This window comes from Ciconia boyciana, chromosome 5 (assembly GCF_034638445.1).
Source record: "Ciconia boyciana chromosome 5, ASM3463844v1, whole genome shotgun sequence".
NCBI lineage: Eukaryota > Metazoa > Chordata > Aves > Ciconiiformes > Ciconiidae > Ciconia > Ciconia boyciana.
This window is the reverse complement of record NC_132938.1, coordinates 10,988,975-11,002,243: the sequence shown is the minus strand read 5'-3', so window position 1 is coordinate 11,002,243 and position 13,269 is coordinate 10,988,975. Positions and strand designations below refer to the sequence as shown.

General features: G+C 43.0%; 1 protein-coding gene across 3 annotated transcripts in view; it reads right to left on the bottom strand.

The window, feature by feature from the left end:
• MSANTD1 (Myb/SANT DNA binding domain containing 1) overlaps positions 1-13,269 on the bottom strand; it is a 49,433-nt gene that overhangs the window by 27,095 nt on the left and 9,069 nt on the right. For all 3 annotated transcript variants that reach the window (XM_072862247.1, XM_072862246.1, XM_072862251.1), the window contains one exon: positions 6,874-6,966. In XM_072862247.1, coding sequence (XP_072718348.1) covers positions 6,874-6,966 — 93 coding nt within the window. The remainder of the gene's footprint in view (positions 1-6,873; positions 6,967-13,269) is intronic.

Sequence of the window (13,269 nt, the reverse complement as noted above, 5' to 3'; positions counted from 1 at the left end):
AGAGCATTTCTGAGACTTGTTTACTCTTAAGAAATCACTTGCAGGTCCTCAGCATATGGAACAACCCTGCAGTTATGTAGTATCAGACATACTCCTTTTCTGGACTAATGGGGGTTAGCCAATAAATCCTCCTGCCCATATTTGGGGTTTAGCACATTTTAGCAAGCTACATGCTGGAAAGTGTCTACTTCATTAAAAACTGCTCCTAAAATGCTATGCAAATATTTCTCTTTCAGAAGTAAATTCCTCTGAGAACCTGTTCTAAACAGTGCACTTTAGACATAGACCATGATTTGATCCAGTTTGGACTTGAGACGTATCACAAAAGAAGAAAAGTAATCCCTGTTGCACAGAAGTCTGCCCTGTGCTTTGTGCTGAGCGACATTCCCACAACTCAGCAGGGCAGGAAAAAAACACCGTGTCACGAAAAACCAGATGACGGCAGCTGGTTTGACCATGATGGTGCTGTGGCTGCACGCAGCATCATTTCTGCCCCAGGAAGAATTAATGCTGCTGGTGTCATCCCTTGCTAACAGCAGCGTAAAAGGTAGCGCTATTTAAATAAATGCTTGAAGGAGGTTATCGATTCATTGATCCATTAGCAAGAAGCCATCCCCCGGATTCAAACAGATGAGAGCGAGCCAAGCACAGGGAGCTTGGCACTGGCACAGGACTCCAGCTAAGCAAGTTTTTGCACCGTTGTGGTAGCAAGCATTAGAGCTGCGTTGAATAAATGGGTTCTAGCTTGCTGTTCTTCCAGAAAAGAGAGCGGTTTGGGCCCTTTTCCAGCAACCTCAGAGAAACTGCAGTGCAAGTCGCTGGCAATTCCCTGCCAAAAGCCCAGCCTCGCCGCTTGGAGCTTGCTACTAGCTTGGCAGCCTGCTGCATCCACCTAGCAGCTGCTTGCATCCCCACGCTGTCTCTCCCTGACTCCCTGCCAAGGCCCACGATGGATGCGGGGAGGCTCCGGTCCCTCAGCAGACCCTGCCCTCTGCCCGCAGCCGCGCTCCAGGCCAGCCCAGCAAGTACCCCAAGGTGGCTGGGGAACACCTCGCACCCGCTCCTCTCGGTGGGGGACGGCAGTGGGATTAGGTCCTGCTGTTCTGCGGTTTAATCAGCCACAGGTTTCAAAAATAAAAAGCATTAAAGATCAAAGATGTCTGCCAAGTCGAGAAGGGCAGGAGCTTCTCTGACTCTCCTTCTGCACTTCTGCTTGGAGACCCCGGACTACTCCCAGCTGTGGGCTTTTCCCCTCGCAAAGGTTTGCTCGGCTTTCCAGCCCCACAGAGGAAAATTTACAAGATTTAAAAAAATATATATTTCAGATAAAATATGTAGGGCACAGGAGATTTTTGTATCAGTTCATAAAAGATTTAAATACTAAAATGTAAATGGTGTTTTGGGTATTATTGCGAGGCAGCCTCAGGAATGGAAATTCAAGAAAAGTGTTTCAACCTATAAAGTTCAGACGATACTTGTAAAAGACTGCCTGATCTGAGAGCTGCCAAAAAGATAAGTAAAACCAAATCCACCAGCGCTGCTGCAATAGCCAAAGAGCTTATCTGCTTAAGTGGTGGTTAACGGAAGTTGAGACCGTACAAGAGGTAGCTGCCATTTGTGGGACAGGCTGCCAGCGATGTCGGCCGTCCCACGGCATCTCCCTGCCTTGCATGGGAAACGCGCACGCCTTTCAAGGGACCCGACTGGAAGCATCAACACAGCAGGTTGCGGTTGGTCCTGGCTTTATTCCCAATGCCATGCTCAGTGTTTCAGGGGTGTTTAGTACCCCGTCAGAGCGCTGCATGAAAAAACTGCTATCCCCAGTGAAAACACACAGGGTTTCCAGTAGAAGCACGTGTTTCCATGTTGTCCCACAGAGACTGTGCAGCCATATGGCCTGTGAAGTCCTGCATGGTCTGTGTTTCCAAATGCTTCCCCAAAAGGATGACTTCTGCCTTTGTGCAGATGATCTACGCAAGTAGCAAGCTACTGGGACACTGAGTTGCAGCTCCAAGACAAACACAGTATTGGGAACTTAAGCGTTAGCTCTTGCATCTTGTGATAGGCAGGAGGACGACCCATCTCAACAGAGGAAGGTTTATTGCAATATGCATATAACATTGCCCCTTTTAACACAAAGTGGTTTGGCAGTATTTGGGGTCTTGTTACTCCTCTTGGTTTACAGCATGCACCGTCTTGCTCCCTGGGCATCCCAGGGACAGCCAGGAGGGGTCATCTCCTACATCCAAGCGTGCCCCTCCACCCAGCCTTCTGCTCAGGGAGGGCACGTCTCCTCTCGCTGCCTTCACTGTACACGCCTGTACTGCAATTGCTTTTATGTTCCTCATTGACTCCTGGCTTTTTCCAGCTGTTTTTTTCCCCTATCCATGGCTCTCTGCTGTTTATCAGACACGGCTCTGCTCCAACCACTCTCCAGCTACCAGAGTTCAGTTTATATTCCAGCCTGAGTGTGCTCCTCCGATCTGGGCATTAGATTCTATTGTTTTGGCTATCACTAAACCAAGGAGTGTGTATTTGCTTCCCCTCTTGGCATCAGTGAAATGCTGCCAGCAAACCCATCAGCTTACAGACCAAAGAAACATTTTCTAGCTGTTGCATACAGGAACATTCTGGCCAGCCTGAGGAAGTCTGTCTGCCTCCTTTCCTAAGTTCTCCTGAACTAACGCACACCCACAAACCACTTCTGGGTGCAAACTTTCCCACGTCCAACATCAGCTGTCCAATACCATCAGTGATTTTAAAATCCTCCCCAGTGCTTTTCATTCAACATGGCATTCAGTGTTGTACACCAGAGGATGTGCCCTGAATAAGTGTAGGTCTGTGCAGACAAAAGCAGCATGATTTGCTTGCCTATAAATACCCACCGCAACAGGGGTATTCACAGAATCACAGAATATCTCAAGTTGGAAGGGACCCATAAGGATCATCAAGTCCAACTCCCAGCTCCTCACAGGACTACCTACAACTAAACCATATGACTAAGAGCGTCGTCCAGATGCTCCTTGGACTCTGACAGGCTTGGTGCCGTGACCACTTCCCCGGGGAGCCTGTTCCAGTGACCGACCACCCTCTCAGTGAAGAGCCTTTTCCTGATGCCCAACCTGAACTTCCCCTGACGCAGATTTGGAAGCAAGCAAAGCTAATACTACCAAAAGGAGTGACAGAGTACCTGCCACCATCCGTTTCTCTGCTGAGTAGATCATGCTAGTGCAATCAACAAGATTAGTTTAAATTATGGATTAACTGGACTCTGTTTGCCTGTAGCAGATTAGTGAGCACTCAAATGACTCTTTTTTGGCAGAAAAGCCCCCTCCATTAGGTGAGCAAAGATTATTCTGAATAGTAACAAAATTGAAGAGCTACAGACCAGATTTTCAGTAGTGCAGAGCCTACCTATTTCCAGCCAAACTCCACAGGGGGCTGGGCATACCCAGCATAAATATGAAACCTAACCCAGATGTTTGAGGGGGAAGTGCAGACCTAAAATGTATGGAACCTAAAACCACACAGATGCAGGAGACATCCAGTGTGAAGATGCAAGTACAGACAAGCTGTCTGAAGGGAGTCTGTGGCAGATGTGAATGGCACTAGGGAATTCTTATTTTGTTTCATCCCTAAACATTCAATTGACAGATTTCTGCATAACCAGAAGAAGCACTTTTAGATCCCCATGTTCTAAGCAAATCTTCAATTGCTCAGAAGGTTGGGATTTTTTGGGATTATAAAACAGCTTTAATGACTGTAGGACCAGAGATCTTCTAAACAAAGCAACAAGGAACCACCCTCTGATTGCAGAGAAACAAGACTAAACAATTTACAAAACCCAAGCCAGTTCACAACACAGTATCTCATTCTCTTTAATAAAAGTGGCCAGTGTTTTTCATTTGCTGTGCAAACAGAAAGCAATAGGGCATTTCCCAAGGGAGGCCCTCTTGTGCAACTGTTTACTAGAGGCAATCGGCCAACTCCAAAGGACTTCGGAAGTCAGTCCTCTTCTCCCCCCACCTCACTCATCTTACTGTAAAAGGATATTGTAAAAACTACTTGGACTGGCTTTAGCTCTTGTTTTGCTGTGGATTTGAAAAGAGCATAACAGCCTGATCCACAAACCTTCCCAACCAAGGGCAGAACAAGTATGACTGCTTTTTGTCAGCATCTCACTAGCCATATAAATGAAAATATTCTTCTCTGCTAATATACTGTAACTTTAACCCAACAGTGATGGCTTGCATGCTTGAACATACTGTTTGCACTGACTCTTCCCCCACGCTGTCTTTAATGCCCCGTAGCAATATCCCAGTGGCTGAAGCCACTCAAGTAGACCAAAAACGCATCACAGGCAGCAGTCTAAAATATTTGATCCTAATGCCATGGTTTTCTCCATTTGCAACATCTTTCCTCTCTGCACACTATGCTTTATGACAACTGGACAGGCAGATTATATTAAAGCTCATGCATACCTTTTCAAATGATTTCTCATCAAGTCTCAGCGGGAACTAATTGAAGATTAAACTAATCATTCCTTGAGGCCTCTTATGGAGTGTTTTATCACTTTTTGTGAATACATTATGGAGAACTTCAGTGAAGTGCTGATCTGGCAGGACCACTGAACACACGAGCTGGAGTGGCTGGCCAACCCAACACACATCTGGGAACTGAGGACTTGGGACGTCCCTAACAAATGGGACAAGACAAACCCTTATCCATTTCTTCTGGCTGTAAAAACCAGTCTAGGAAAACCACGACAGTAAACGTTTTCCGAAATATCACCCTGCCTTTCTGAAAACAAAGGAGCAAGTCTGACAAGAGCTGTTTGACGTTACATGAAATATTCCTGACAAACTCTCTGATCTTCTCTGCCTCCTGAAATCTGCAGAATACCACGACACCCAGCCAGAACCCAGCTACTGTAACTCGTGTTGATCTCTGCTTTAACCTGTTTCCACAATAACCAAATTCTTTCATCGACCGATCTGCAGCTCCATCCCTGACCTCTGATCTGCACAGTGCCTCTCTGGGTATTGTACAAGGCTATCAGATAACGACAACTGACATCCAGACTTCCACCAGCCGCTGGGTAAAAGCCGTAATGCTGGGTCATGGCAGACCCCCAGATGAAAAAATTAATGCGCTTTTTCTGCAGTGCCTTGCAGGGTTAAGGAGTCATTTAACCAGAGATGAAAGCCGAAAGAAAGGTCCAAAAAGGTTTTGAAGCAGCAGAAAACACTCCCTGGAATTTCAGAACCAGACACTTCACTCAGTAATAAAATTCATGGTCCCAAAAGGAGGATAAGATATATCCTTACTAGTGTTTGCTTTGACCTAAATACACATTTTCAGGTTTCTTCTGCTGTAAAGGCAGAAGAGAATCCTGAACACTGGTCACCACAACTATTGGGAATATTTTTGGAGTATTTTATACATCTTATTATTGTAAATATTTTAGAGACATTATTGTTCCTATGTTGTTTTTATCTTACAAACAAGAACTCCTTCAGGCAGGCATCACATGCAAGTTCCTGTCTAAACATTTAAAATATTACAGGTGGTGTGAGTTATCAAAGCTTCTGGAATCATTCTCACTTTTAAGGTAATTTAGAAGTTTTCTACTACTTTCGACATGCTACAATATGGGAAAGCAAGATCAGCTTTGGTTTAGATTATTAACATGATATAATAGTTAGATTGCACTACACCCAGAAATGGTCAAAAATCAGCTGTCATTCTCAAATGCTCAATTCTGTATGAAACCTTAGTAAAACAGTAAGTAAATCTTGTGAATAAGGTTTTCATTTACATTTGACTGTGTTAATTATTGTCAGAGAATCAACATCTGTGCCACTGCCTATTTTATTTACACACACTCGGTTTTTATTTTTTTTTTAATATATATACACACAGAGGTGCATATGCATTATTTTACCTGGCTGGTTTCTAATAGCAACTATTCCAACACAAGTCTTGAAAGAGGAGAGGGAGGGACAGCTGGAGGAAGATCGGGCCATCACCTCACAGCAGAACCCATGGAAACCTTACTACATGCAGAATAACCCTCAGGAAGTGAAGGAGCATTATATTTTCCCTCCAGAAATTCAGAAACACACTGCATGTGCCTACAGACTCTACACCGTCTTAGGACAAATCCAAGACTGGTAAAAATCAAAGGCATGCTTGGATGCCACAGGTTGATTTTCTGTGTGCTGTAGTTTTACTTAAGAAGCACCAAAAAAAGAAATTATTTTGTCTTTCTTTAAGCAATACTCTCATCAGAAAATTCTGCATGTAAAAGCTGGAGGAGATGATGAGACTGAGTGTCAGTTTAATACAGGATCATAAGAAGGCATGTCCACCACAAGACACAAAAATACGTTGGACTCTCAAGACTGTGAAGAAATGTTAAAAGTCAACAAATTTTAAAATACACCCCTCCCAGTCTGCTGGCTAACATGTCTGATATGATCCAGTCACACAGCGACCTCAGAGCCAGTGCATCAGGAGAAAGCAAACTGGTTCAAGGACAAAGTACTGATCAGTTAAACCCTATAAAAACCCAAATCAGCAATCACCGCAGAAAGCAGGCAGCGTAACGTGGACTCCTCTATCTACAAGGTACAAACCTGCGAAGCGTCTCCTTACAAGGGACTGAAACAGTGACTGACTTGACCTCCTCTGGCTGAAGGGGAGGCAACACAGCAACGTCCCCACACTCGGAAACTGCAGCCCTGAACACTCTGCCCCGTTCCCTTGCCCCGCTTCTCAGAGGTGGAGCAGAAGGGAGGCACAGGCTCAATACACAAACCCACACTTTTACAGCTTCAGGGGTTTTATGGTGTGGAAGAAAATCTTCAGTACCTGCTGTCCTTGGAACAGAAGATCCTCCATGAGCCTTGAAGTCGACGCAGGAGTCCTCGCAGCAGATCACCGACCCAGAGCAGAACTTCGTGTCTGCGGGAGAAAGAGTTTGGCAGAACAAGGCACCATGCGGGGAGGGGAGCGAGGAAACATTTCAGAGCAATCGAGGAAAAAGGTCAGCCATGCTTAGCCAAGGTTATCTTGTAAAGGTCTAGCGAGGTAGGTTTAGTTTAATTTAGTTTGCAAACTCTAGCCTTTCAAACAGTACGGACAAATATATTCCCCATGCTATATAGTCCCACCATAAATGACTTGAACTGGCCCATAAGCCTTCAACAACCTCATTCCTGTGTGCTGAAAGCTACTCAGCTTAAGCCAGAAGAATCTGACAAACATCCTCACCTACACATCTTACCACTGCCAGCAAAGGGTGTCCTTTAAAAGACATCCCAGCCTCATCCAGGCCACCAGTGGACGCAATTTTTCCCTACTTTTCTCTCATCTGCCAAACTCCTCAATTAGTGAGTTAACGCTCAGTGCTCAGCGTGCTGTCCTTCAGCGGATCACAAGTCTTTTTTAAAACACGGTGGGTCCTGAAGGTATTGTTATCTCTATTTTACACAAGGAGAAGCCAGAGATAGCAAGAGGAAAAATTTCAAAAAGCTTCTAAATGACTGTGAAACTGAAGTAATTTTCAAAAGAGAATTGGACGCTCCAGAGCTGAAGGCAACCTTGCATGTCCTTCAGCCACATCTCAAAATGAAACATGCTCTCAATTCACTTAAGGCAAGGTCCTCAAAGCCACAGAGGTACCTAAAGAGTATCGCAATGGGAAACAATTTCCAAGTCTAAGACGCAGAGCTAAATTAGCCATGACTTTTCCCCTCCTCCAAGAAAATAACTGATTAAGTGCCTAATAGTCCACAGGAACCCATTTTTTCACCAAAAGAAGGTATTTGGATACCTCAAGTTTTTCTTCCTCCATGCTGCGATCCCACCATTTTGGCTGAGCTGAACCTCTTAAAACTTACACCCGTGAAAGCCCACTTGGGATTGGGAAGTTGTGAGCGCAGCTAACGCTCCTCAACGTGGCTCTGGCGTCGGTACGAGGGAGCAGCCGCTCCGACTTCCATTTAAAGACGTGGCTGGAGGAAGAGGGTGTGGTTGGGGTGGCACGAAAATAGCACCCGCCGCCAGGGCAAGGTGGTTGCAACCTCTCCCTGTAGAGAGAGGTGCTGGGTTTGGACTCTGCCTCCCTCCACGGCCGGTTTTGATTTTTATCCAGTCATGTTTTCATGCAAAGCGTGTAGTAAGCAGCCTTGGGAATGCTGCCAAATACCTGCTCCCCACCTCCCTTCAGGGGAGGTCCCAACCAGTAGGCCACAGTCAGGCTCCCACTTGCTTCTCTTCTCCAGCTCTGTGAATCCTTCTCCGCACCGTGGCACAACTTCAATAGGAAGGGCTGAGAGGTTGCCTACAGCCTGGGAAGGGACAGGTGGATTTGAATATCCCTTGGGAGAAGGAGGACCCAAACCCAACTTTGACCACTTCTGAGACTAGTATTATAACCATTAAGTTATTATATGAAAACCACCACACCAATCATTTGTATCTTAAACAGCGAGCACAAGGCTGTGAGCCGAGGCCTCGGCAAGAGGGGCAGGTTTGACTCCCCTGGCCGGGTTTGGAGCTTGCAGAGTGTGGGAGCCGCTCGCGGGATGCAGCGTGATAGCTGGCACGGGGACAGGAAAAGGGTACCCGGGAGCCTACGCAGATATCAGTGCAGAGAACTCAAGGGACAAGTACCAGCAAGGGAACAAGATCCTGCAAACAAGCCCTCTTGAAATCACCGGAGATATATCAGTTCCCACCGTTCAAAGTCCTAACCTATGACTTTAGGGTTAAAATGTCAAACTAAAAATCTCTTTTATCACCACCAAAGTGCTTTACCTTGAATTTTTAAGTGTTTGTTTAAGCTGAGGTTAAAAGTAGTCTGGGCTTCTTGACTGTTAAGCAGATCATAAAACTCTCTGTAGTCCAATAGGCTATAGAAAGTTTCTATAGTTTTACTAACTATTGTATTTCTAGTCTAGCTTCCTGCACCTTCTTCATCCTCAAACCAAGAGTTTAGCTGCAAAAATTTAACCAAAGGGGTTTCTTAAAGGAATTTTTAAAGTAGCTGTTAGCCAATGTGTTTTTATCACAAACCAACACAAAGTAACAGCTAGCTCTACGTTTAACTGTTAGAAAAGAGTATGTTTGTAATTAAAGAGCAAGTCTATACATGTGTTTTAAATCCTGTGAGCCTGATTTTCTTCAATTTTGTTGTTTCTTCCAATTCTTTAAATATGTATTTGAGAGAAGTGGAAGGACAAGTAGCACTATTTGGAAGTTGCAAATAAATCTTTTGAGAAAATAAGTACAGTTTAATCTCACTGAAATATACTAACCATAAAAGTAGGAGCTATGCAGTAGAAAAGGGACTCTTTTTGACAAAACAGGAGGTATTTAGAGGAGGCATCCCTCTAAATAGGGGTAGATGAGTAGGCTGAGTAAGTGGAAATACTTGCAATTCATTTTAGACATTTGTCAAGATAATTTTGTAGGTAGATATGTGTAAGAGCAGCAGAATTTGTTTCAGGCCCATTCATAGATAAAGTCAGACACAAATTTTTGATTTAGATTTCAGACTCATCTCAGTGACACAGTCATTAGTTTATCCAACAGCATTAAAAGTGAACAGCAAGTGCCCCTAAACCTCCTCCCACAAAATAAGTTACAGCTAAAATTCTGCATCATTCCACGCCGGTGATTTTTAGACAGAATTTCTCACTCACCTTAACAAGGTGATAATTTAAAGATCTCTGCCAAGGAATACAACCTCCTCGCTGGACTCCCACAGCTCTGAAGACACCTGCAGGTGCAATTTGATATCCTGTATCCAGAGCATCAGAAAGTGTTCGGGAGACTTGTGTTAGGAAAAAGTACATAGTTGTACAGAGATTAAATTCCTTGGAGGATTTTTTTTATTATTATTTTAAGAAATAAAAGAAGAGAGGATCCTACATTTTTATAAGTCTGAGCATAAGGACACAAACACAGCTTATGGTCCTTCCAGCCAAGCACCTGTTGGCTATAGAAGAAATACCATACAGTTGGGTCTCCACTGACTTGCTATGGCCATTTTTTTCAGTATTTGCAATGGTGTGGGAACATTACAAAGTTTAACATTGCTTTTGTCATTTGGAGAGCAATGCTGGCCAATCCTGTTTGCAATATCACATTATTTCATTAAATACCCCAAAATTAATTATACCACATGCCAATACACGGTGCAGTCTTACCAGTTTTAGAATTTAGCTCAGTTTTCAGCACGAATGACACTGCTGAACAGGGGGAAAAGGCGGAATGAACAAGAGTAGGACAGCTATCTACTGCGATGTAAGCAGAGCAGAACAAGCGTAATGCATTCAAATCAGAGACCAGACAAGTCTCTGGCAGCATTTGAGAACTACATGAAGCAGCTGTATGCCATGGTGCCAGCAGTAGTAGAGAACTGAACATGGTGATCCCAGGGGTCCTTTCCAAGCCTATGCTTAAGTTCTCTTGGCATAGAAACCATTCTGTATGTATTATCATTATGGCAGCTTTTCTGTGTACCATTGCTACTTCTACTGTATTCAAGACACAGTTATCACACTGTGGGACACTTGGGCACATTGCAGATTTACACACAAAACAAATTTTTTTTTTTAAATGTCTGTAAAGTCTTTAACATCCTATTTATCTTCTTGAGCACTACCAAGGACTGAGCTGTTATTTTCCAAAAACTATTCAAAATTACACCAAGATATTTTTCCTGAATGGTTACATCTCTGTGGATGCATCGGTATGGCTCTTTTCCCTTATGCATTACTTTGCAGTTGTCTAGACTGGGTGAGAAAACAGAGAAGAATATTCTCAGCCAGTTTTAATTTTGACTACTTTGAAAATTTCTTATATGTAAAGTTTGTAATCTCTCCTTTTTTCCTAAAACTTTAGTAGATAATTTAACAGCAGAGATACCAACAGAGACTCCTGTAGCCTGGTGACTTTCCTGCAATAGGAAAACTGATGATTCAGTTCCTACCCTCTGTGTTACTACCTTTAACTAATTAGCCATAGAGCCAGTTCAAAACTACAGGAGCGCTTTCCCTTTTATTTCTTGATAATTTAGAGGTTTTGATGACCATTAGTAAGAGACCTTAGAAGTCCAGCTATACCTTATCAACTGAATCACCTCTACCCATGGGCCGCTAGGCTTCAAAGCACACAGATTTGTGACAGCTTCCTTCTACAAAATCCCTTCTGACATTTACCCGATATATCATATTTACTCTATGAATTCAAGTCTTCATTTTAGTTTCCATAAATTTGCCCAAGGAAGACTAGATTTACCAGTGTACATAGCCTTTTAAACATCAGTTACATTTGCCACCTTCACTTGCCACAGCAGTTATTTAATTCACATCAAACAAAACCATTAATTCGACCACTCAACATTTGGGACTCCTGGGTGGCTACCACTGCTACCACCTATTTTTATCAATAGCATTATGCATTTTATCCCATTGTTCTAAATCTGTTCTGCTGACACTTCAATTTATAACTGCTCTTTACACTCTTTCAGATACCAAAATGCTCCAGAAGAGAAAGCTCCCTGAGATCCTTTATAATGAACAGCAAAGCAAAGATTTATTTAGCCTTTCTGTAACAGTCCTATGTAACTTTGAGTGTTCTTATTACACTGCAATCGCCTATCAAGCCTGCTGATGGACAGGCTTCCTACTCTTCATGTGTTTGAAGGGGTTTTCTCATTGTTTCTGTGAGTTTAGCAAGTTGTTCCTCAAAATTGATTTTACCTGCCTTGTTTAACTTGCCTTATTTAACTTGAATGTATGCTCTTTTCTATTTTCTCTGTTCAAACATGACCTCCACTTTCTGAAAGATGTCTTTTTACTTCTAACATCTCTCTGCTCTTCCATTGAACAATACCAGCTTTTCAGAGTTCTGCTCAAGCCTTTTGATAGAAGAGAGGTACACACTTCCTTGAGCTCATATTATAAGGTCTTCTCACCAGCTGCATGTTCTCTGCAAGTATCTTACCCTTTTAGCAGTTCCTTTGAACCAAAAAATTGTAAGAATCATTCTTATATTTATGTATTCCACCTCATTGAGATTTTTTTTTGTTTGCACAGGGACAAGAAAACTGAGTTTGTCCGGGTCATTGCACATTGCTCTGGGTTAAAACCAGTGTTGTCTTTTTCCTATGACATTAAGTTGTTTCACATCCATACATTGCTTTCCCTGTTGTCTCTCACATCAAGGTCTTTCTCCTTCTTTTCTGATCCTATGTTTAGTGTCACTGGTATTTCTCCATTTACTTCTGCAGAGAAAGGCCCTTTCTTCCCTTGTACTTCACTGAATACTCTCTTGATAACAAGCATCTCAAACAAATACAAGTCTCTCCTCCAAATGAAGTTGCTCCATTTGCCAAGACAAGAAGAGCCCATATTTCCAAAATAGAGTCCTCAGATTTTCTCAGCCAGCATTTTGATAAAGAGAATTTTCCAGATGGTTTCAGGACCACATTTCAGTCATCCCTGTGCAATAATACTAATTATGAACACAGTCAACACCAATATCAACACTGCCACCTCTACATCTCTCCCAGATAAGAAATGTGTTCCCCTCGCCTTATTCTTTGTTTCCCACAAGAGCACTGAAGTTCCCTGGAAGGGCAGTTTCTTCACACCTCCAGCATAGTTTGGATGACAAGTCTAAGAAGATCAGCTTCTGTAATGCTTTCTAAAAACCACTGTAAGGAGGATCACTGACACAGATGACTGATTTTCATCCAGGAGATTCTAGCATTGTTCCACTATCTCATGCATTTATTAGGATTTCATTTCCTTCTGGAGCCTCAAGGGAAATTTCATAATCAGCACACCTGGTATGTGTAGTATAAATAATTAAGGGGATGCCCTCTCTAACAATCTATGCAGAAAGGCTGTTCTGCTGTAAGAAATGGCCTGTATCATAGTCTTATTAGAAGAAAGAATTAGGGTTATGAGCTCCTCTCCATTTTCAGATTCAGAAACCTCAGGAACATTTACTGAACCAGATGGAGTCAAGGCTCTACCTGATCTATAGAGAAACCTGCTCAGTCACTATGTTTATGAGTTATTTCAACATTATGCTTTCTACGCTGTCAGCATAGATGGTACTTTATCACCATTTTTCTATCCCGGAACATAATTTATTGCTTGCCTTAACAAAAAGATCACGACACCAATTTAGCTTACAATCACATCAAGAAAAATACTTTATGTGACAAATTTGGCAGTAAGCCAGCAC